A 23,839-nucleotide genomic window follows, 5' to 3' on the forward strand; every position below is an offset into this window, starting at 1 on the left:
GAACTATAAAATTTGTTGCACCTCCTATAGGAAATATTAGGGCTCTGATGGTTGTCTGTCCTTAAGTCACAATTCATCTTTGCTAGGTCTTCAGAGCGCAAAACAGGTGTGGTTCAGAAGAGTGTCAAAGGAACATCAGTGGTTCAGAAGCGAATATCCTTTCCCCAGTAGCGATGTACATTGCGGGTATGTGACTGGAATATTTAAAACACCTGTTCACTTGGAACTACGCCAAATGTGTAATGTGTTAGCGTGCTTGGCTCACTTCCAAGAACATGTATCATTACTGTCATCAAAATACTGAGGGAGTCAGGGCAAAGATACAAAGCTAGAAGCGATGTAAGAAAGATATATTTTATTGTTAACAGTATCATCCCACTAAACACTGTTGGCTGGCTAGTATTTTAACGAAATCAATTATTTGTTTTTTGCGTCAGAAAAGAAACCAGCAGTGTATGGAATTTCTTGTCTTAGATTTGCTAATTACTTTCCTTGGCTTAAAATCTTAATCAAGCGCACTCTCCCTCCCTCTCCCACCTTCTTTCTTTTCTCTGCGTTCTTCCCTGGATACATGGTAGTTTGACCCCCATGGACTACACAGCCTGCCAGTCCGCTTTGATCCATGAAGAATTCTCCATGCAAAATACTGGAGTGGGTAAGCATTCCCTTCTTCAGGGGATCTTCCCAACACAGGATCAAACCGGGGTCTCCTGCATTGCAGGCGGATTCTTAACCAAGTGAGCTACAAAGGAAGCCCTCAAAAGGAACACCAGGGAACAAATTCTATCCTAACTCTACTTGTCAGAGTTCACCAACAAAACTTGGGCAAGCTCCCCCATGTGACAGGGCTCAACCTATTTTTTTTTCAATTCTGTTTTGACCTTAGTTAATAGAGTTACTTGTGACTCCTAGTTTTTAACCTTTCTCTACCTTTTCCTTAGTTTAAAATCTGTATAGTGAAGACTTTATCTCTGAAGAATTTCATGACTTCATGACAGAAATATTTATACATGTATTATATGTAACAATTTATAAAATGTGACATTTTGTTTGAACGTAATCACAAAATATACTGAAAACTTCAATGTCCAAGGTGTGAATGTGTGTGTGTGTATGTGTATATGTCTGTGAGCGAGAGAGAGAGAAGAAAATTAGAAAACATTGTCTATGTTTACACACACGGGAGGAAGGAGCAGAAGGAAAAGAAATAACATGTTTAAGGGCGTCATGTGCCCAACATGTGCTAATGGCTATATGTATACATTGTACAAGCTAAGGTGCACAAAAAGACCAAAAGCGAGACTTCCCATCCCAATTTTACTGCTTATGAAGCTAAGCATCAGTGGAGATTTAAGACACTTGCCCAAGAGCATGGAGTTTATGAAAGTGGAAGAAACCAGATTTGTCTGACTCTCTAGAACTTGCTTCAGCCCCTTCTCCCACACCCCCTGTGGCCTTACAAACCATAATGGAAAAGAATATATATATATATATATATATATATATATAATGTCTATAGGTCTAATATACTGTACAGCATAAATTGGCACAACATTGTAAGTCAATTATACTTCAATTAAAATAATACCAAAAAAAACCAGCTGAGCTTCTAGATTATAGGCGTGGAAGTCTAAGGGTAGAGTTTTAGATTTGGCAGTATTGTATCCAGAATCCTGGTCTGTTCATGTGGTCATTCAAAGTGCACATACTTCATTGTGTGTGTCTGTTAGTCATCCAGTGGTGTCCAACTCTTTGTGACTTCATGGACTGTAGTCCACCAGGCTCCTCTGTCCATGGGATTCTCCAGGCAAGGATACTGGAGTGGGTTGCCATTTCCTTCTCCAGAGGATATTCCCGGCCTAGGGGTTGAACCTGGGTCTCCTGTATTACAGGAAGATTCTTTACCATCTGAGTCATCAGGGAAGTCCATATACTTCATTAGGAACATCAAAATTTACAGATTTTGCTTTCTTCAATTTAATCTACAGAAGCTTAGATAGTTTAAATATGCTTGCTGAGGTCTTTATAGTTTGCTCCTTTAAGATACCACATCTGACATTTCGTCTTTAGTCAGAGAAATAAATGCATGTGCATATTATCAGTGCAAACTGAAATTACATGCATATTTCAAAAACAACTTTCTATGTTATAATCATAGCTGTTCATAGTATGGCATAAATGGCTTAAAATATGTAAGTATAATGAAAGGTTTTAGGCTTTATAGGATGTACACATATACATGTTACTTATAAAATTAAAATGTTTTGGCATATCTACATTTTACAATTATATTACTTCTACTTGGTTGTCATTTTGTTACTCTTCTGCTTGAGACCGTACAGTATCGTTCTCATACCTTCCGTATTGCACCAAATTTCACACGAAACATTTAGAGCTCTTGATTTATCTGTTTCCTCCTCTTCCTCATTTCCCTTGCCATTTTTTCTACCACTCCTGTGAACTTTCAATTCTTATCAAACTAATATTTTTCAGGCCCTTGCTCCTTTCTTCTTGTGAATCTTTGCATAACTAGTCTTTTGAAAAGTTCATCTCCATCCGCTTCATCAATTCATAACCATCTTTCTGCATTTCAATTGTTTAAGCTTAAGAGATATCACCAATCACGGCTACCATCCCTGACTTTTAAAATATTCTCCTTCCTACAGTTGTTACTCGATTACAAGGTATCATCATCATAAACCTTACTATGTGCCAGACCCTGTTCTATGCATTTAAAAAATATTCAGTCACTTAACTGTCATAACAGCTATGTACTAGGTACTATTATTAAACCCCATTTAGAAAGGGGAAAAATAAAGAGGAAGAACACCTAAGTGATTTGTCCAGGGACATACAACTGGTAAGAAGTAGGGAGGGACACAAATTTGGGTAGTTTAGCTCCACTTTGGCAACTGGGGTTCCCAAACACTATGTTATGCTGCCTCCGTCAATATCTCATAATGCCTGTTAGGCCATTTTGTCCTGTTGATTCACGTATGTATTTTCTACCTTAGCTAGACTGTAAGTTTTGTGAGGTCACAAATGGTAGCTTCCCAACTCGTATCTTTCCTGGCATCACTATAAAGTTCTATATATCCTAGGAATTCAATAATTACTGCTAGAATAAAAATATCTACAGATAAAAATGGAAGTAAACTTCTAAAATACACATATTGGAAGCCCACTTGTAAAGTTGGAGGTAAAAATGGAATTAAAGCCATGCACATATTTGATAACAATATAAATCTAATCTCGTCGCTTATCATTAATGAAATGGCCATATTAATTTCTTTGCTACATTTAATACCTTTCAACTGTCATTATAAGCATTTGATGCACAGAATTAACACACCTTCTCGCATTTAAACCATTCTGCTTGTGTTATTTGGCCTTCTATTATAAATAATACTGTAGACATTTCAAATCTCTAACCAGTAGAAGGTAGTCAAATCAATATTGGCTACATAATACATAAAGAATGGATGCAAATTTTATAGCAAAGAAATTAATTATTAATTTATATCTGCTTACTGTAACAAAAATTCATTGCTAGCTTTTTCTGAAGTTTAACAATGCTTCAGCCAAGATGGATAAATTATATATGAAAATAACGTTATTTAAGTAAAAATGCTAATAAACAATTATATTATTTAATATTTATGAATGTTATACAATCTGTTATGTGTAGTAATTCATGCACTGTTCTTTTCATACGATTGTCTAGCATGGCTATTATAGCTCATATCACTATTATTTAGCAATATTAAAATGATTTTTTAGCAATTAAAATAGCAATATTTTCCATATAACAAAGGCTTTGCTGAAAAGTCAGAAGTGAATATATTATCAGAGGTAATTATTTCCAAAACGGAATGTATCCTGCATAGCACCAATGACTCAACAATGAAAATTTTGTTCAAAAAGTGTGCATATAAAAGGCTTTGTCCCTGGAATGCAGCTCTAAGTGGCTCACTATCTAGGTTGAAAATGGCTATGCAGAGTTGTATGTCCTATTTTTCCATGCCTGCACTAAAGATACAATATGGGAATTCAGCTTGGTAATTACTAATACACCACACAGACACAATTACGCCCTGTATGCAGCATGAAGGAATCACTTGTGGTCTGCATCCATTACAAAGAGCAGTAGGGGGCCACCACGCAAGACGACAAAATGCTTCACAAGACGGAAGGAGACCAGAGGAGTTGATGTACACAGATACAAGGACCTTGATTCTTATAGCAATGATTTAAGTCTCTTTCCATCAATTATCGTCCTTTGTCTCAAGAGTCTTATCACCAGCAGCACTACAGGAACTGAGCATAACAATGCTCAGACCCGTATAACCCCGTGAACTGTGCTGACATTTCCACACCCTGTTGCTATGTTTGACCTGGTTATTCAGATTACTTAAGCAAAACAAAAAGAGAGAGAGAAAAAAAAGCGTTACCATTACAAAACTGGTTTTTTTTTTTAAGGTTTACTCAGAATTCTCTTTCTCTAAACTGAAAGCCATCCTACCTTCAAAGTGTTCCTTTTCAAAGTAGTTTCTACTCCCTTTAAAAAAGTAAAAGTGAAAATACGCTTGGATGCAAAGTACAGTTGTCAGAAAAGAGACTAATATTGGCATATCAAGGGGCTACATACGTAACAAGAGAATTCTACCTCCAAGAGAGCTAAACTAAAATAAGTCAGCCGCTCTTTTTAGCTACAATGAGTCACAGGAATAATTTTCTTTCTGCGAAACTCTTTCAAGTTTCGAGTTTAATTGTAAGCAGTAAGCGGTTTTTATTGTTAACAGTTTCCTCCTGATTATTACATGATGTACATTATTTTACAATACTTTCATTTAAGATGCGTTTTTGAAATACATGTTATAATTATGGATTTTTAAGACCTTAGGAAAGTTAGTTATGGCAGTTGGTCAGATTTCTGTGAAACAAAGCCTTGTCTTTTAGAAAATGTTTACAACCTATGAGAAAAAAAATGTGTCCTGGGGCTAAAATGTTTATTGGCACCTAGAAGTCTGAAGGGAGACTCAGGCCTGCGGTTTTTGGAGGGTACTTGATCATCGCTGCATTCTCAAAGGTTTCTCTGAATGAATAGAACTGGATTACTCAGCCTTCTATTCCACGCCTATTCCTCTCCATTTTCCTTGGCACGAACTAGAGCCAGGCTATTTTTAGTTAGGCAGATTTCTATTTTTAGACAACTACCAGTTAGAAGACATTTGTTCGGAAAAAATTTAAACACACACACACACACAAAGGGAGGAGGGAAAGAAGCTTCTCTTCACATATTGTAAAGCAGCCTTCAACCTGTAACTCCAGGCAGTTCAGCTGCTTTCAATCTTGGAAAAATAAAGAAAAATTCAGAGTTCAGGGTTTTAAAAATAAACCTTCCCTCTGGCAAACAGACCAAAATACAACAAGCTGTTACTATGTGAAACAGCGGACTACAAACACAAAGAACATTCTCCAATGATTGAACTGCGAGAAAGGTTGTAGAACTATTAGGTTATACGAATGTTACACAGGCATGTAGTAATTTTCCAGCCTCTCAGCCAGACGGAGGGTGTTTTAGAATTTAGGGAGGGGGTCGAGGGATCCTCATCTGCACAGTTAAGATGAGGATGTCCGATACAAGCTGAAAGTTTCCGTTCTCAACACCAGAGACCCTTTTGTCAAACTTAAAGGTAATTATATTCACTGCATTTTTCAAACATTTGTATTCTATAGAATGTCCCTAAAAATTATAGCCACATGTTTACAGAGAAACGACATATTAAAAAAAAAATCCAGGGCCAACGGGAAACAAAGCCTGCTACATATACACATACATATGTGTGTGTGTGTGTGTGTGCATTTGTATATCTCTAAATCATTACCTTTATTAGTCTTGCTTTTACTTTACACGGGGGAAAAATGACTTGCAGACTGGCTCAGCCTATCAACTTACTCTACTTACCTTTCAAAGTTGTGTTTGCCCTTCTAATCCACCATGAGATGGATGTTTTCATGGGCTCACAACTGAAATTACTTGCTTTTCCTTCAGTTATCCTGCTGGGCCCTAAGTCTTTTCATGGTTCAGACTGGTGGACAGGATAGTCACCGGTGCATCACCAGTAACTAGCACAAAGTTTAGCACCTGATCTTCATGTTCACGTATATCTGCTGAATGAGGGAACAAACATTGCGCATGCTGTATCCACAACGGCCTATCGGCCCTGGAGGACCAGGGACTCCTCATGATCACTAACACGTTTCCTATGCACTCAGCCCAATGCCTCACACGTAGGAAACACTTCACAAATGCTTGTGGAAAAAACATCACTAGCCTTTATTAGATCCCCTTAATTTATATAAGTGCTATAATTATTTATATAAGAATGCGATATTTATTAAGGCATTCCCCAATGGCTCAGTGGGTCAAGAATCTGCCTGCAATGCAGGAGACACAGGAGATGCAATTTCGATCCCTGGGTCGGGAAGATCCCCTGGAGGAGGAAATGACAACCCACTTCAGTATCCTTGCCTGGAAAACCCATGGACAGAGGAGTCTGGTGGGCTACATGTTCAAGGGGTCGAAACTGAGCGACTAAGCACACATAACTATTAATAGAAAATGCTATATAATTATTCTCAATATAAAAAGCTGCTGCTTCTCTGTCCTTTGGTAAAACAGCTTAAATTCCCTGAACTTTTCCCTTGATGTCGAAAATAAAAACATCTTACCTAAGTTAAGGGCTTCCCTCATAGCTAAGCGGGTAAAGAATCTGCCTGCAATGCAGGAGACCTGAGTTTGACTCCTGGGTCAGGAAGATCCTCTGGAGAAGGAAATGGCAACCCACTCCAGTCCTCTTGCCTGGAGAATCCTATGGACAGAAGGGCCTGGCAGGCTGCAGTCCATGGGGTCGCAAGAGTTGGACACGACTTAGCATCTAAACCACACCTAACTTAACAGTTGACAGTGGGCTCTGACATCTTTTACAGCCTGTCATCCCCTCAGCCCTGAGAGCCAGGATGGGTCAGGGTGGACCAACTAACTCAGAGCAGGAGTCCAAAGCCCAAGAATGTTGAACAGGTCAGCCCAGGTTAGAGAACTAATGTGTGGTGTTGCCACAACCAGAACCAATCTCTCTCCAAATCTGTGGGGCTTTTAAAGTTCTATCCTACAAGTAAAATTGAAAGGCGAATGCTCACGATAACGCTTCCAACAACATTCTTTAGGAAAATCGCTCTGCAGCTTTCTTTTTCCCCATGTGAAACTAATTCAGAACCACCACCTTTAAGGAGAACCTAGTCACGAAGCCTGGGGAGAAGATAAAATTCCCCACATACCTAATTAGGAAACATGAGGCTGCGAACGCATGCACATTCCCTTTCTGGTGGAAAAGCTTGGAGTTGACCTGGTTTGTTTCTGCTCCCCTAGGACTGTTCCTTTCCTGTCCCTTCCTCCGTTTTTCCTTCTTCCTCAGGGTAATTTCAACTTCAGTGTTCCCTCCATCCTCTCCTCTTGATCCACAGAATCCCACTTACTTTAACAAATATGCCATTCTTGGGAGTAAATGCTGTGTGCCTCAGCTTTCCTGATTGGTTCTCCCTTCCCTGGCACAGACCCTAACACCCAGTAGGGATGCAACTAATGCCTGCAGTGGGAATGAAAGATGGAATAGCCAGTGCAACCTCACCAGCTCACAGGTCCTTTATTATGTTGTATCCATCAATCATCATGGTAGTTACACCTCATGAACAAGAGCGCTGGGTTTGACAGTTTCGTTCTTACATCAGGGCTGCTAAATAGAAGGTTTCTGGGGTGATGAACATTTCTGAACCCATCTTGACCAACAGGAGCCACTAGTCACATGTTGCAATGGGGCACTTGAAATGTGGCCAGTGAGACTGAAGAACTAAACTTTTGATTTTATTAATTTCAATTAATTAAAATGTAAATAGCCACCTGTAGCCATTAGTGCAGATCTGTTTCATTTCATCTGAAACCTGGTTGTATTATCCAAAGAGAATTCACATGACAGAAATGACTGACTTTGTCAGGCCATAGGCGCTAAATATATTAATTATTTACAAATGTGTACAGGTAACCTTGAAAAGGGTTTGGTTGCTGGAACTAAAGGGAACAGAGACTGGGGTGGGTTTTTGATTGCAGCTCGTTCTCAGGGCAACTTTGACCTGAGATTTTCCTCTCCTAAATGGTTTTCTTGAGGGCACAGTGATGCCATTTGTTTATGACTAAAGAGGCATTTGTATGGTATATCAAAAAATAAAGGTTTAAATTCAGAAATTCTTGAATAAGAGTTACTATTATTCATTTGTATATACAGTTTTTGTAATAATATTTTATCAGATGTGAGGGAAAAAACCAAATACCCATTGTAGAGTTTACTGTTTATGGTGTTTCTTATCCTAAAACAGTAGCTCTAAATAGTTACTGAGTTTATTTACTAAAACATAAAGATAAGAGATTTAATTGATATGAAGAGGCTTTCAGAATCTAATTAACCTCCCAGCTAGTCATTAACTCTATGACCTTTAGAAATAATTGACAGGGATTTTTTTTTTTTCCTTATTGAAAACTTCCATTAGGTGGCTAAACTTTGGGGTAACACATAATACACTACATGCCGTTGAGACGTGACTGGATAACATGCCAAACAGCTATTAGTAAAATGAGATATATTCCCAATAAGATAATCTATCCACCCAATCTGTTGTATACATATGCAGCATTTGCCTAATTATAGTGCTTTTAATGATGGGGTCTGGAGTCTTTTTCCAGAATGTCCTATGAATTATTTTGATCATGAGGGTAATGAGGAATGCATAGCTGCCACCACTCTGCACCCACTGCTAACCATAGACATCATACTTGCCTGCCGAGTCTGGTCTTGAACTCAGAATCTTCCTTGATGCTTGCTCTTGGGAGCCACTAGCAAGTGATGGGCACGAATGGGCACGCACAAGGGAGGGGCCAGGAGACACAGCGCTCACTTCACTGTGTAGTAACAGGCCTTTTATACTGTGCTTCCAAAAATGTAACGTGCTTGCTTTCAAGAGTTAGTTTAACCATATATCAGTTTAAAAAAAATTTTTTGATGGTATGAAAAAGGTTCACAAATGTACTTTCAAACTCCACGCTGGAGAAAATAGGTATTTGGAAAGGCTCTGGCTCCTTGCTACTCAGTTTGGTTCACAGACTAGCAGCATCAGTTATCATCTGGGAGCTTGTTGGAAATACAGACTCTTGGGCCCTGCCCTGCGCTCACTGAATCAGAATCAGCCTTTAAGCAAGATCCCCTCAGTGATTCAGACTGGGCTGGAGGCATTTTGCCTGAGACCCTCTGATCTCTCTTGTTAGATCCTGGCCGAAGTACCCCCATCGCTTCTCGGTTGCTTCTCTTTTTCCCAGGAATCTACATATGTTCGTCTGAAAGTCTTTTACTTTCCAACAGGACTACAAGAAATATCTCTACATGGTCCCCTGTACCTTTTTTCTTCCTTACATAAAGTGATGAAAGTGAAAGTCGCTCAGTTGTGTCCGACTCTTTGTGACCCCACAGACTATACAGTCCATGGAATTCTCCAGGCCAGAATACTGGAGTGGGGTAGCCTTTCCCTTCTCCAGGGATCTTCCCAACCTAGGGATCGAACCCAGGGCTCCCACATTGCAGGCGGATTCTTTACCAGCTGAGCCACAAGGGAAGCCCAAGAATACTGGAGTGGGTAGCCTCTCCCTTCTCCAGTGGATCTTCCTGACTCAGGAATCGAACTGGGGTCTCCTGCATTGCAGGTGGATTCTTTACCAACTGAGCTATGAAGGAAGCAACAGCCTTTATCCATCTCTGGTCTCCTGCATTGCAGGTGGATTCTTTACCAACTGAGCTATGAAGGAAGCAACAGCCTTTATCCATCTCTGGTTCTCACCTTTTATTATTATTAGAACAAATCTGATTTCAATGAAGAAAACTTGGTAAATTTTAATATTTATACCATAATGATCATCAGTAAGTTGTTTATATATATGTATTTTTATATATACACATAAGTATATATACACAGGTACAGATGTATCTGTATATATGCATACATATATATGTATCCGTGCATACATGCTCAGTCGCTCAGTGTGGCCAACTCTTTGTGACCCTATGGATTGTAGCCCACCAAGCTCCTCTGTCAGTGGAAATTTCCAGACAAAAATACTGGAGTGATGTGCCATTTCCTTCTCCCTGGGATCTTCCCGACCCAGGGACTGAACCCGTGTTTCCTGCATCTCCTGTATTGACAGGCAGATTCTTTACCACTGAGCCACCTGGAAAGCCTCATATATAAGTGTATATATATGTACATATATAGAATATTTATTAAATGTCTACAATATGCCATACATTGAGCTGGGGGTTGAAGTTATAAATAAAAAATCATCACGTCCTTCACAGAGAGGAAAGTAGGTTTATAATAATACTTCTTAAAAATGCAGTGAGCCAGTTGAAATAATAAACATCCTTTGATTCAAGACTCATTATCTTTTATTCTGACTCTAGGCAGGACTCTGAAATTGTTCCTAAAGCTTCACTTTTGAGTATTTCGTAGCCATATACTTAGTACCAACCCTAAGGAAATAAGGATATTCCACTCTTTGATATCTTATTTGCTATGTTTTAAAACCAAATAATGTTACCTTTACCTAAGGACTGTCAATGGCTAGAATGCAACATTTGGTTCAAATGTGCAGTCCAACACCAAGTTGTAGGTGTCATGAACTCTGTAAATGTCATTAAATATTGATAATGATGATTCAGGCTAAATATGTTCCCCCCTTTCACTTTCAGATATTGAGGGGAAAAATCCATGAGGACTTTGGGTTTGTTCCAGTTCAAGGTGATTCATGTAAAATAATAATGATAAAATGGTGATGGTGAATAATTTTAAAGCAGTTTCACTACTGACAAAAGGCTGTATTTTGAAACCTATTGTCTTTTCTGCTCCTACTATTATTAAATAAATTTCTTTTTTATATTAAATAATTTTCTGTTGACTCTGTTAGTACTAAGCCATTAGAGCTGTGTAACGAGAGAGATGAGAGGTAATGTGTTATTGCCTTGTGCATATAACTTGAGTAATCTAACATGCACTTTATTTGTTCAACAGTGATTTTCTTAATAAATGACATGTGACACAGCTTTTCATGTTTATAAAATATATGCAAATTAAGCAAGTGCATTATTTTTAAGAAGGAATGGATTTTCAAATTTGATATACAGAAATTCATTGCGGATTGATGAGAAATATGAACACATTTTAGACCTGTTTCTTTCAGACTTCAGGGAACAAATATAAATTTGATTTACAGAGACAAGCAAAAGTCTTTTAAAGATATATAAACAAAACAAACATTACAACTTAGGAGAAATAGGCAAAACCTTTTTTTTTTTTTTACTGTTTTTAACAAAATAACCTTTTTCTTGTTTTCCTTAGAAGCCTCAACACTGAAGGTTTAAATCTTTATGGAATATACTAATCCTTCAATTTTCAATACTATCTATCCAAAAGCAATTATGTATTTAGTTTAACAGAGGACAAGGCAGAATTACTGAGCTACTCACAATAAGAACTATTTTAATTATAATTTACAGTAATCTAAGAAGAATTTTTAATGTAGCTCAAGAATATTACTTCTCTAAGTTTCTGGAAAAAAACTGCTTTTCTGAAGAAATTAATTACTAATTATAAAGTTAAATACTAGCCTATTCTGCTTCAAGTAAGTTTAAAATAGTAACAAGGAAGACCTACCATCCTTCCGTTCACAAGCTTCACGTTTAAACAAACAGCACGCATTACCTAGTTCACGTGGCTAGTGCTCCCTGTCAGCCTGGACAACTCAAAAGAACTTTCGAACCAGACGGTAAGCTTACTGATTCACTCTGTGGTTACTGGTGTGGGGGCAAAATGTGCTTTCAGTTTTACGATGAGTGTGTAATTCCAGACTGGTGTCTCTCAAAGTGAACATTTATGCTTTGGATTCTAAAATCTCAAGGCTACACAGTTCTTCACCTCTGAAATGCACTGTTCTAATTTCACACTGAAGAATGAATCCTGGTGTTGACTTGAAAACACAATTAGTTTAAATGCCTCCTTTTTCAGATTTCAGTCTAGACCAGTGCTGTCTCACAGAATTTTCTGGATATCAATGTATTCTACATCTTCCCTTGTCCCATTTGCTAGTCACTAGCCACACGTGGCCAGTGGCTACTGTATTAGATGGTACATATCTAGATCACTGTAGTTTTTGATAGTGCTTTGATGAAATTTATAAAATTTTAATGAACTGTTTCATTGGAACTATAAAAACATTTTTATACTTTAAACGAGTAACATCATGCTATATGACAATCCCATGGTATATCCTATTATAACTGTCTTCCTCTGTTTATTTTTTCTACAGATATATTCTGATGGCCTAACACTCTCTCAACCTCACATTAAGCCCTGGAGATGTGATGAAAAACAAAATGTGCAGTGGCCCTGCCTTCTAGAAGTTTAAAAATCTCTTGTGGAAAAAGCAATTGGATAATAGCTTCAACAGTGCTTTGATAGAGAAAATAGAACATATTAGATTCCTACATTATAATATAGGAAAAACAATAAACACAAGTTACAGAGCATATCCAGGATATTTCCAAAAGTATAAACTGGGGCCTGACTTGAATGAAGGATAAATAAAAGCCAAGTAAAGACCGAGAAAGGAATGTTGAAGACAAAACAAACAGTGCTTGGAGAAGTTGAAGGATATAAGCATCACTAGATGGCTTGAGTATAGGATGGGAACTGGGTGAGGGGGTGGCTGAGGAAAATAACAAAAGGTGAGGCTAGAGAAGAAGAGAATTACAGAGGCTAGATCACACATGACCTTGTGAGCAATCCTGACCAAGAGACCTTGAGAGGCCTTGGTTACGTTCGTATCTCCATGCATTCCATGGCACATAGCACATGGCAGGAATTCAGCCAATCTTTGTTCAGTGAATGCATGAAAGAATGAAAATTCAACAAATGACCAAACATATAAGTGAATGTTCTTTTTCTTTTAGGAAAAGTATCTGTGTAACACATACCTATAAAACATATATATTTTCATGTATCTACATTTTTATAAGCATAAAATTGAAACTTATTTAATTGGGTTATATAAGGAAAGCCCATGTAAAAGAGACATATTTTATATCTACTCCCAACTTTTGTAATACAGAGTTTGTAAAGTCCAATTCCACTACTGGCTGAATTTGCTTTTCAACAAAAATTGTTCTTAATTTTTACCAACTATGTAAAGGTAGTTAACTTATTGATAACCTCCAGGAACACTGTGGAATACTAAAGTGTATAAGCTATTTTAAGGCCTTTGCAGACCCAATTCAGGCCTTAATTATTACTGTGCAAGGAGACATTTTGCTAGAACTGTCTTTAAATCCAAAAACAGGGATCAGGTAACAGAAAATAAAATTTCATGTAAATATCATCTCTTATTCTCCCCTTGCTTTTTGCCCCCCTCGCTTACATGCTCCCTCTCTCACCCACACACAGACTCTCTGTTCTTCTCATCCTTGCATCTGAAAAAGAAAAGCCAGTAATCTTCTACTGAGAGAGCTGTGAATCAGAGGTTCTTTCTGCAGGGGTTACATCCATCTTTTTGATTTCCCGGGGAGCGGAATGGGTTCTTATGTTTTATCCCACGGCCACAGAGAGTCACTTGGTTACTAGCCCAGACTAGATGAACAGCTCAAACAGAATTACTGAGTCACCAAGGGGTGAGAGGTTCCCTCCTGGCCAGGTGCTAAGTGATGCTCCCAAGCGGGTTTTGTGGTTAGAAAACATGCGCTGGATATGAGGTAACCTGTCTGGGACTTCTGTCTCTCCCAGGATCACCTGGAATGATCCGGTGATCAACGACCTGTCTGAAGTTTTGTTAAACTGTTTAGCTGAAGCCTTCCTTTCAGCAGTTTGTATCACTTTAATGAGATTACTGCTCCTTTGCCCTCTGATTGTTCCCAAGCTAATTTTTGTCTGTTTCATATCCTTAACACGAATGCCTGTCTCCTGGTTCAGAAGTCCTTGAGCGGTGCTGAACGTTAAGCTGGTGCCTGCTAAATCCTTGCTGAGTGAAGAAATGGCTCTACAGGCTTACAGCATGTCCCACGGGACCTGAGATCTTCAGTTCATCCTGAAGTGCTCAGCCCCACGTCTCCTTCCAGAATGAGTCCAGCATCAACTGTGGGAGTCGGCAGGCAGCCAAGAGAACCAGGATTGGCGCTAGACAGGCGCAAGGGGATGAAGGAAGCAGTTTCTGAATACCATCAGAGCCTCCACTGAATTTTCATAGCCTCACAAGCTACCACTTTGGGTAAATACCTAGTACACTTGTCATAGAGTTAAATAAAATGGACTTTCTTCAAAGGAAGTGTTTTTAATACAATAATTGTTTTTGGTTTTTTTTTCCTAACCAGTGGATTAAAAACTTAACACATTTACAAAGTGTGGCATATTTATATACTGTATCTAAACAGATATTCAAGCTGCATTATAATATAATAATAAAAAAAAACCCCGATCCCAGTCTGTCTATTAAGTCTTTGTAAGTCTTTGTGCCATTGTAACAGTAGTGCTAATTATCAAGCAAAGACATGATAATTACGAAGAGCTTTTTTGCTAAAAGAAGGAATCTCTTTCAACACCCACGCGCTGCACAATTTCCTATGACCCTGTAACACTACTCTGGTATGGCCCAGAAATTTGTATTTAGGGCTGAATACTGGGAATCGTGTTATTCCTCTCTCTTCGCCAATCTTTTTTTTTCTTGTGAGTAAACTGTTTTCAGAGGGTTAAGGGAGAGGGGTAATGGTCCAAATGGGAAATATAAAACTAATGACCCTTCATGAAACATATTATGCTCCTCATTAAACTTCTCAGTTAAGTGTATTCCATTAAATTAAAATAAATAGGATTTAAAATTTTACCCAGGAGTAGTAAACTATCCTAACTTTCAACTTTGTGTTAGATCTGTTCTAAGAATAGATTTCTCAAGTCTCTGATGCATTGCAGGTTCTTAGCCTGCAACACAATTCATGTCTTCATCTTGCAGAGGTCTTCAAACTTCGTGTGTGCAAGAATTACTTTGGGAAACTTAATACAAATACAGCTTCCCACCGAGATCCCTTCTTCTTCACCAAGTATCTCAGGCACACTGATTTCAGTGAAATGCACTTTGAAAAGTACTCTCTGTATTTTTGTGGTACAAACTTTGTCAAGCTTAGGGATCCCACTTGACTGCTTTCTGCATTATCTCAGTTATTACTACAGTGTGGGAAAGCCAAATGGTGAAGACTGTTGTGATTCAGGTAGTTAAGCAGGTCAGTCCTGAATCATTATAGACTTATATGTGATTTTCAGAGAATCAAAGCATCTTTAGTTTTGATCTAGGAGCCTCAGAATGTCTTTTTGAGAGATTCAGAACTTTAATCTATTGATGTTAAGGGCAGGATAATGATGGAATTGCTACTCTACTATTTTTGCTTTTTAAAGAATTACATTGTACAAAACTTTCAAATTCACTGTCCTGGTTTTTGAGATGAGAAAACTTCAGACCTGAGAAGTAGCCAGTTTGTCACCCAGTAAGACTGTGCAAGGCAAGGGTTTCAAATGCAAGCCCTTTGACTTTCAACTCAGTGTTCTCATGATCGTGAAGAAGTCTGGTTGAGAAACCCATCTGTCCCAGAATATGAAAATCTCTAGAGTATGTGAAGTTTCAACTCTCCTTTAAACCACAGAGTATATTCCTGAGCAAAGCCCACAGAAGATAATTTTATAGATTTTTAAACTCCTAGGAAAACAAATCTAAAAAGTCAAATTTTCACCTAGATTAACACAGTTCAACTGCATTTCCCACCATATGAAGGACAGGAGCAGTTCAAGTTTGATGACAAAATCCAATTCAATTTTTTCTTGTTGCTCTGCAATGTTTATTGTAATGATTTTGGTAATGAAGTGGAGTTTTGAGTATAGAGTTCTGTCTTCAGAACTCATGTTAACTGTGTGTGAATGTATACAAGCATGCATGTGAAAGCACTTATGAGGTTTGACAACTGTTAATATTTATGTATTTTTACATTTATATCTGTGCATGAATAAAATGCTATCTGAAATACATACTAGATAAGTTTTATAAATGATCTTAAATTTCAAGATCAAGGCAAGTCCACAATTAAAATCACCGGTCAGTGAAACACTAAATGCGTAGTAATGCAAATCTGAAAGTATTTTAAAATACACACATTAGGTCTACTTGTCATCTACTTTTGTTTCTCTGAAATTCTTTGCTTGGTCTTATTAGGCAAAAAATTAAAAAAAAAAAAACCTTTCAAATAAAAGTAAAGAAATGAGAAGTAATCTTAGATAATTAACAGGTACAGAGAAGATCGATGTGAGAGGTAGATTAATTTGATCAGGATTAGAACTAGATTTTTTCATAATATGGAATCAGTTAAAGCAATGGCAAGAATAACTTGTACTCTGGTAGACTGATTCTGAATACATACTTCTGAAACATTTATTTTCTCTTAATTCTGGAAAAGCAGTCATAATCAAGGAAACCATGAGGAGACAGACAGGTGGGGAAAATAGATGGGGATATTTTATCTCTGAATAATGGGGATATAAACCTTATCATACCTCTTCCTTTTTGGTTTAGTATTCATTGCTTACGAAGGGTACTATAAGGCAATAACATATAAATAGGATACATGTGGGAAACATTTAAAATTGTATGGCAATGTTACTTATGGTAACACATAAAAAATATTTTCGAGTTTCAACATGGTGCTTATTTCTTTTTGGCACAATGGAACCGTGTTTTAAATCTAACTTTTGATAAAACACCAAGTGACATTTAGAAATTCATTTTCATCCGATTTCTGATTCCACGTATATCAACAGCGCTATATTAAACTGTATGATTTGGGGAGGAATCATTTCTAGGAGAATAACTGTCTTTACTCTTTCAGCAAGAATACATTAGGAAGAATGAATTAGAAAGAAGAGACATAAAGTGAAAAACAAATGAAAAGTTACTGTGAGCTCACTTTAATTTTTTTCTTTGACTAGGCTGTCAAAGCATATACTTAAAAGAAACCATGAGAAGTATATACTTTAGCATATACTTAAAAGAAATCATGAGAAGTCATTTAAAATGTGGGTGAGCTGTCCCCGTAGCCACACTTTCCATTTCTGGTGGCCTGACACTGGGGTGGGCAAGGGCGACTCAAGAAGGATGAGATTAATAATTTGACAAGGAGCCTGATTTCTAGCAAGGAGCACATTCACGGAGTCCCTGCTATCATACCACTCTCACTTTGCATTTTGAGAGAGAGAGAGAGAGGGTGGAGTAATAATTGGGGCCATAACCCTGGGTACACCTGCGGGCATAGAAACATTTTAGGAAAAGGAAGCTGTGTTGTGTGGAGGCAGGGAGGAGAGGAGGGGAGGTATGAACGCAAGTGGCTCTAAGTCTGGGGTTCCCCAGGCGCGCGCGTGCTCACCTCCACGATGTCCGAGTTCGTCCGGCTCTCGTGCGGCTCGTTGTACTCCGTGTACTTGAGCAGCACCTTGTCCATGTCCGTGCTGGCGTACTGGAACAGCTTGTTGGTGCTGTTGAAAATGATCAGCGCAATCTCACAGTCACACAGCACGCTCAGCTCGTATGCCTTCTTCATCAACCCAAATTTCCTCTTTGTAAACGTCACCTGGAAGACAGCGAGCAGGCGGGTTTTTAAAAGAGAGAGAAAAAGCACGCCTTGAAAAACAACAACGGCACTTCTTTCCCTTTGTAACACCAAGTGGGCCGTGATCAGAGCCCTCCGCACTAACGTGTTTGGAGAGAAAGCAAAGAGATCTAAAACTAATTTCTGCTTAGAATTCGAAAATGTGGGATTTCTAGCTTGCTGCTCAATGTAGAAACTGTAAATGCCAGATTTCGTGTAGGGCATTATGATGATGATGACCTGGGAGGTGTTTTGTTGAGCAATTCAAGATTTTTTTTAAAAAGTCAATTTCAGCAGTGTTAGCGTACTTCTTAATTATAAATTTGGAGCTTCTATTTTGGCTACTCAAAGACTGGACATGACATTATGGACATAGTATTTTAGATCTGTGTTCAAAACTTCTCAAAACTGTTAGTCTCATGCCATTTAACTGAAAACACTTGAAGGGATCTGACCGTACTTTCAGACATAGTAGTAGCCTGTTTTCTAGAAATCCAGCAGGGAGTTGGGAAGAGCTTTAGTCATAACACTGTTAGGGTCTTGGTTTCATTCTTCTGTGTCCCTTTCTTGCTCTCCCAAGCCAGAAACTGTATTGTTATCTTTGCCTTTCTCTTCTTTTACTCCAATCTATGACCAAGTCCCATAATTCCTTCCCTCAAAATATTTCCCAGGTTCACGCTTCCTTGTCTATTTCCCAGGCGTCTTGATCATTCCCGTCTTTATCAGCTTCCTGTCCTAAGCAATCTTCCTGTCTGAAACCATTCCCTCCCTCATTTCATCCTAATCTTCAAAACCTCACTCTTGTCAGTGCCTTTTCTTCCTGATGAGTTGGCTACAAGAGCTGCTCTGGCTTCAAACACTTCCACCTGCCAATGCTACCAACTACAGATGTGCATTTCACTGTTCCCAATTTCAGTCTTCTCTTGAGTAAACTCCACTTTGCCCACCCCAAAACCATGAAAGTTCCTAAGTCTAAGCCTGTATACTTTGTGGCCCAGTGTTTCCCAGCAGGTCTTTTGTAGAACAGTATTTCTATAAGATTCTCCTGAAGACCAAATTTCAATGGTTCAATACGTGTAGGAAATGAGGCACTGTGGTATATTAAGGGCTGAGCAACTGTTTAAAACTTCAACCTGCTTTCCAAACTGATTGTTGACAGAATGTTTATTTCTTTGCTTATTTATTTTGAGGAGCACTCACTGCCATTCTTCAGAACAAGGTTTCTGAAGTATCTACCTTGGGAAATCCTGACTGACTGAATTATTATTGTCAAAGGTGAGGATTTAAATTTTTTCCCCTCACCTTCAAATCCAACTTATCGTGCAGAGGTCAGCTCAGTTTTATCTACTACCTACTTGCTTGTAATTCTTAAATCTAGAGTCCTACTCCTTATCTGTCTCCAGAAACCCAATGGATGTCCTCCACTGCTGTGTCTATCTATCTACAAGTCTTAGGAATGTCATACTCCCAAAGCCCAAATTTCATCTTCAACCTCGAATCTGCTCCCCTTCCTGGGTCCCCGATTTCATCGTAAACTCAGTCACCCAAACTAGAGACCACTGAATGGACTGCGAATGCCCCTATTTCACACTCCTAAATAAATGTGTTGACTGGAAGTGTGGACTAGCAGACAGAGAAGCTGACTTGCTGGTCTCCTCACTCCCCCCCACTTTTGTTAATGCTTGTTTTACCTATCACCTTCTATTTTCTCTTATAGTTCTCACATTTTATAACTTGTATGACTTTCTGGGTGATCACTGGCTTAATGTCTGTCTTCCGCTATGCTGCACATTCCATAAGAGCATGGACCATTTTTATTTTGCCCACTGCTGTATCCCCAGTGCCTAGAACAGCAGACATATGGGCACAGGGTAAAAAATCTATTGTCTAAAAATGAAATAGCAAAAACTATTATGTTGTTTTTTAGAAATATCAAAAGTGATAGATGTTATATAAAACTGTGAGGACTTCCCTGGCTGCCCAGTGGTTAAGACTTTGCCTTTCAATGCAGGGGCTGTGGGTTTGATCCCTGGTCAGGGAGGTAAAATCCCACATGCCGCAGGGCCAAAAAACCCAAACATAAGACAGAAGCAATACTGTAACAAACTCAATAAAGACTTTAAAAATAATCCACATAAAAAAAAAAATCTTTAAAAAAGTTTGAAAAAAAATACTGTGATAGCTTTCGCCACCAAATTTTCATTTAGCAACTCATAAATAGAACTTTAAAAAGATAAATCTATACTTTAATAATGATTATATTCTTATATCACATCTGCATGGAAGGCAGCATGACAGAAAGAGAAGAACATGGGGTATGGATTCAGGGGATCCTAGATTTTAATGCAGATCTGCTATTTATTAGTCATGAGAAATTAACTTCTTCAAATTTGATTCTTCTCCGAGTTTGACTTTTCATTTATAAAGTGGTGATAGCACCTACTCTTGGGGTTGCTGCAAGGATTATATAAAATAACATATGTACAATATTAAGCTTTGCATTTAAAGCAGAAGCTCAATAAATCTCAGTTCTTATCCCTTTCTTGGTTGACTTATAGGAAAAGAACTTACAAAATATACCTGTCTTAGTGGCTCAAGGAGTCTACTGATCAAAGTTATTTGAAGATCTTACTACAGTCTTCCTGATAGAAAGATAAAGCTAAACTATGGATTCTCCACTAATCATCCTTTGGAAAATACAGCATTTAGGTATTTACCAGCTGACATCAGCTAGTCAAAATCTACTAACATACGTTATTTATGTTTCAACTTGGATAATTTTTCTTTGTAATAACTGCCAATGTCTCACCTTCTATTTTATGTTTTCTATTTTATGTCTGCCTTACTAAAAAGTGCTTCAAATAAAATATAGCTAGTGTTTTCATATCTGATTATCACATTACTTTAGAAACTTTTTTTATTCTGGTTCATTCAGATGAGTCATGATTAGTATTAGGGATGAGCTAAATAAAGACTATCTTTTGGAATGGACAAAAAAAATCACTATTAATTATACAGATTTATACAAAATGTCTTTTAATAATTCTTTTAGATGCAGTTTAGTTATGCAGACATACTTGCACATTGGTATTTGTTCAGTGAAACAGGTTACAGAGGCATTCAGTGCAGAAGGCACTGACCCAAAATACTTTCATATATCTAAAACCACTTTTAATCAGACTTTCATGACCGCAAACTGTAGGTGGAATGTCTCAGTACAGTATGGTTTCTGTTGTACTCAAACCTCAGAATTTAGCACGTTACAACACTCACCATCAAAGTACATTTCGGCACAGAAATATCATTAAAGCCACTATTTGTGTTTACTTTTAGGTACTCCTCAACATTTGTGTAACCAAATAGGCTGCTGGATAATGCACACTTATTTAATAATACCTGTCAAAAAAGTCAGTGCATATAGCTTCTTTTCATTAAAACTGCAGACTGAAATGATGGTAACTGTATTAAAGCATTTAAGAAAATATCTTCAAAATCTATTCTTAATTGTGCTAAATTTAATTCTGTATTATGTTCGTATTCTTCATAGCATACTCAAAATGTATTTTATAATGCTTTTTCTCATTGTTCACAGTTAGATAAAATTGTTTTTCAGCATTAAGCTTTCTTAAGAGAACTGGGATATTACTGTTCATTTAAAATATGCCACTCAATGACAAAGATTACAATTCAGAGCTTTTACACTTAAATATAATAATGTATTGTAATGATTACATTTTTTATAACTTGAGAAGAGTTTGTAATGGGGACAAGTCCATTTCTACTTCAATAACATATTTGAAACTTAGGTGACATGGAAAACTGTTTTTTACAGTAGTAAGGCAAAGAGATGCTCTTTTCCAGTGTTACTTCAATCAAGGTGCACCAAGAAGAGAATAAAACCAATACTGTTTAAGGGGGCACTATAATTTACACTCAGTTTTCAAAATCAAAGAGACTTCACATGTGACATGCATATGGAAAGCAAGACAACTCTGTAAACACTGAGCATTTTATGTTTCTTTTTCTTTACCTCTTGAAACAGCCCCAAATGTAACAATGATGATGTTTTATTAAGACATTTCACTATTAAGTTGTATGTTAGCCTTGGGTTTTAAATCCTAGTGTAAGGGCAAGGATCACACATTTCATGCTGACAATTACTCTAGAGCTTATTAGGTACGAATCAGGGCTTGAAATTAGAATTTTAAATTGAGAAAAGGCACATTCATTAATAATAGGACTTTTGACAAACCTTTATTATGAAGCTTATTCTAATATTACAGAGTTGACTAGTTGTCTGAGTTTGGCTCTCTCTGAAGACCACATGTCTGGCCTCACAAAGGCTGACCAATAGATACTCAATGAACGAATGGATTTTGGAATGGTGTTTTAAACTCTGAATGTCTCAATAAAATTTTCCACTAAAAGTAGATACTTTTTGAAACTTGTGTTTTTAATATATTATTTTTTCCTGAAGTTAAGAAAGGAATAATTCAAGAAGTTCCGAAAAAAGTGGATTTTATTCCTTGCCCTGATGACTCACCATGGAAGACAGACAAGTGTGAAGGTAAAAACTAAATTTTACAATCACAGGAAACAGAAGTAAAGGGGGAGGATCTAAGAGTTCAAATGATTGCATTCAACTGAGCAAAAATTTATTCAACTTTCTAATGAGTTCAGATTTTCAAAGAACATGCATTTGGCAAAGTATTTGATGAAATCCTCATCACAATATTATAGATTTGAGATTAGCTGGTAGCAATTTAGATGATTTAAATATGAATTAATTAACCAGTGTTAAGTTTAAAGACAGTCTCTTGCAGTGGGCCATGGAGTTCAGTAACCTTCCTGTCCAAGGCACCGTTTTTATCATTGGTGTAGAGGAAGATGTAGCCGGCATGTTTATCAAATCTGCATACAAGACAAGTCTGGGTGATAACCCAATAGAGGGTAGAGTCTCTAACCATATATAGCTCCCTCTACACACTGGAAAGCTTGGTCACAAATAAGATAACAGAGATAATGTTAAAGACTTCATTTGTATTAAAAATAACAGAATTATGTAATCTCAGGTTGGAGGAAAACTAACGTGATAGCTGATTATGGGAAAAGGTTCTAAAGTTACAGTGTTTCACAGTGGGAATTAATTATCCTAATGATCTCTTTGTTAGTCACCACTAACTAATCTTTGGTACTATATTCAGCTCTGAGAATGTTAAGAAGACATTGATGATACTGACAAAATTAGAGCATCTATAGGATGGCAAACAAGTCAATGTATGGTCTGAGAATAATTTTGCAGGAGAAATCATTGAGGGAATCTGGAATGTTTAAGCCAGAAATGCCACTTTCCAAGATCTGCAGACTTCGTGGCCATGTGAAGAGGCAGATGAGTTATTCTGTCTTATTCTATAGAGCAGAGTTAGCAAGCACTGCTGAAAATCATAGAGGTTCAAAATGAAGGGAAACCTAGTGATGAGAACTGTCCAACAGCGGACCTAGCCTCATGAAGTTAAGAAGCAGTTCTTTCCTGAATATGTTCAAGTAGGGCTGCGTATCAAGGAAGGTGTAGAAGGCATTCCTGAATTAAACAAGAAGCTGGACTAGAGATCTTTAAAATATTCATTCCAGATTTTAGATGTTCAGATTCTATGCCTAGGTAGCACAGACCTTTGGGTGAAGGGGGAGATTCGAATGAATGAAATATGATTTCCAACAAGAATCTATTTCTGCAATTTCATTTTGTAGCATGTTTTATATTTTGGTTACTCAATCTCATCAATACATTACCATAATCACTTCTAATTTTCATATTCCAAGAAATAAAACTAGATCACTTTCTTTTTGCAGTTAGAAGAGATATAAAAAAGACTCTAAAGAACTGGAGTGGACAGTATTTTAAATTATGTATAGCACAGAAAAACAACTGTCCAGATTGATAAAATAACAAATTCACATTACTAAAATATTTTGAAAGAAGCAGTTATCTATACATTGTTATTGAGGCTCTGTGG

At 37.5% G+C, this 23,839-nt stretch overlaps 1 protein-coding gene across 29 annotated transcripts in view; it reads right to left on the bottom strand.

Moving 5' to 3' along the window:
• The window catches only part of MEF2C (myocyte enhancer factor 2C), a 176,163-nt gene that overhangs the window by 64,509 nt on the left and 87,815 nt on the right, over window positions 1-23,839 (bottom strand). For all 29 annotated transcript variants that reach the window (XM_081504935.1, XM_081504932.1, XM_081504919.1 and 26 more), the window contains one exon: window positions 17,604-17,807. In XM_081504935.1, the coding sequence (XP_081361061.1) occupies window positions 17,604-17,807 (204 nt within the window). The remainder of the gene's footprint in view (window positions 1-17,603; window positions 17,808-23,839) is intronic.

This window comes from Giraffa tippelskirchi, chromosome 6 (assembly GCF_054371585.1).
Source record: "Giraffa tippelskirchi isolate mGirTip1 chromosome 6, T2T-mGirTip1v1.2.pri, whole genome shotgun sequence".
NCBI lineage: Eukaryota > Metazoa > Chordata > Mammalia > Artiodactyla > Giraffidae > Giraffa > Giraffa tippelskirchi.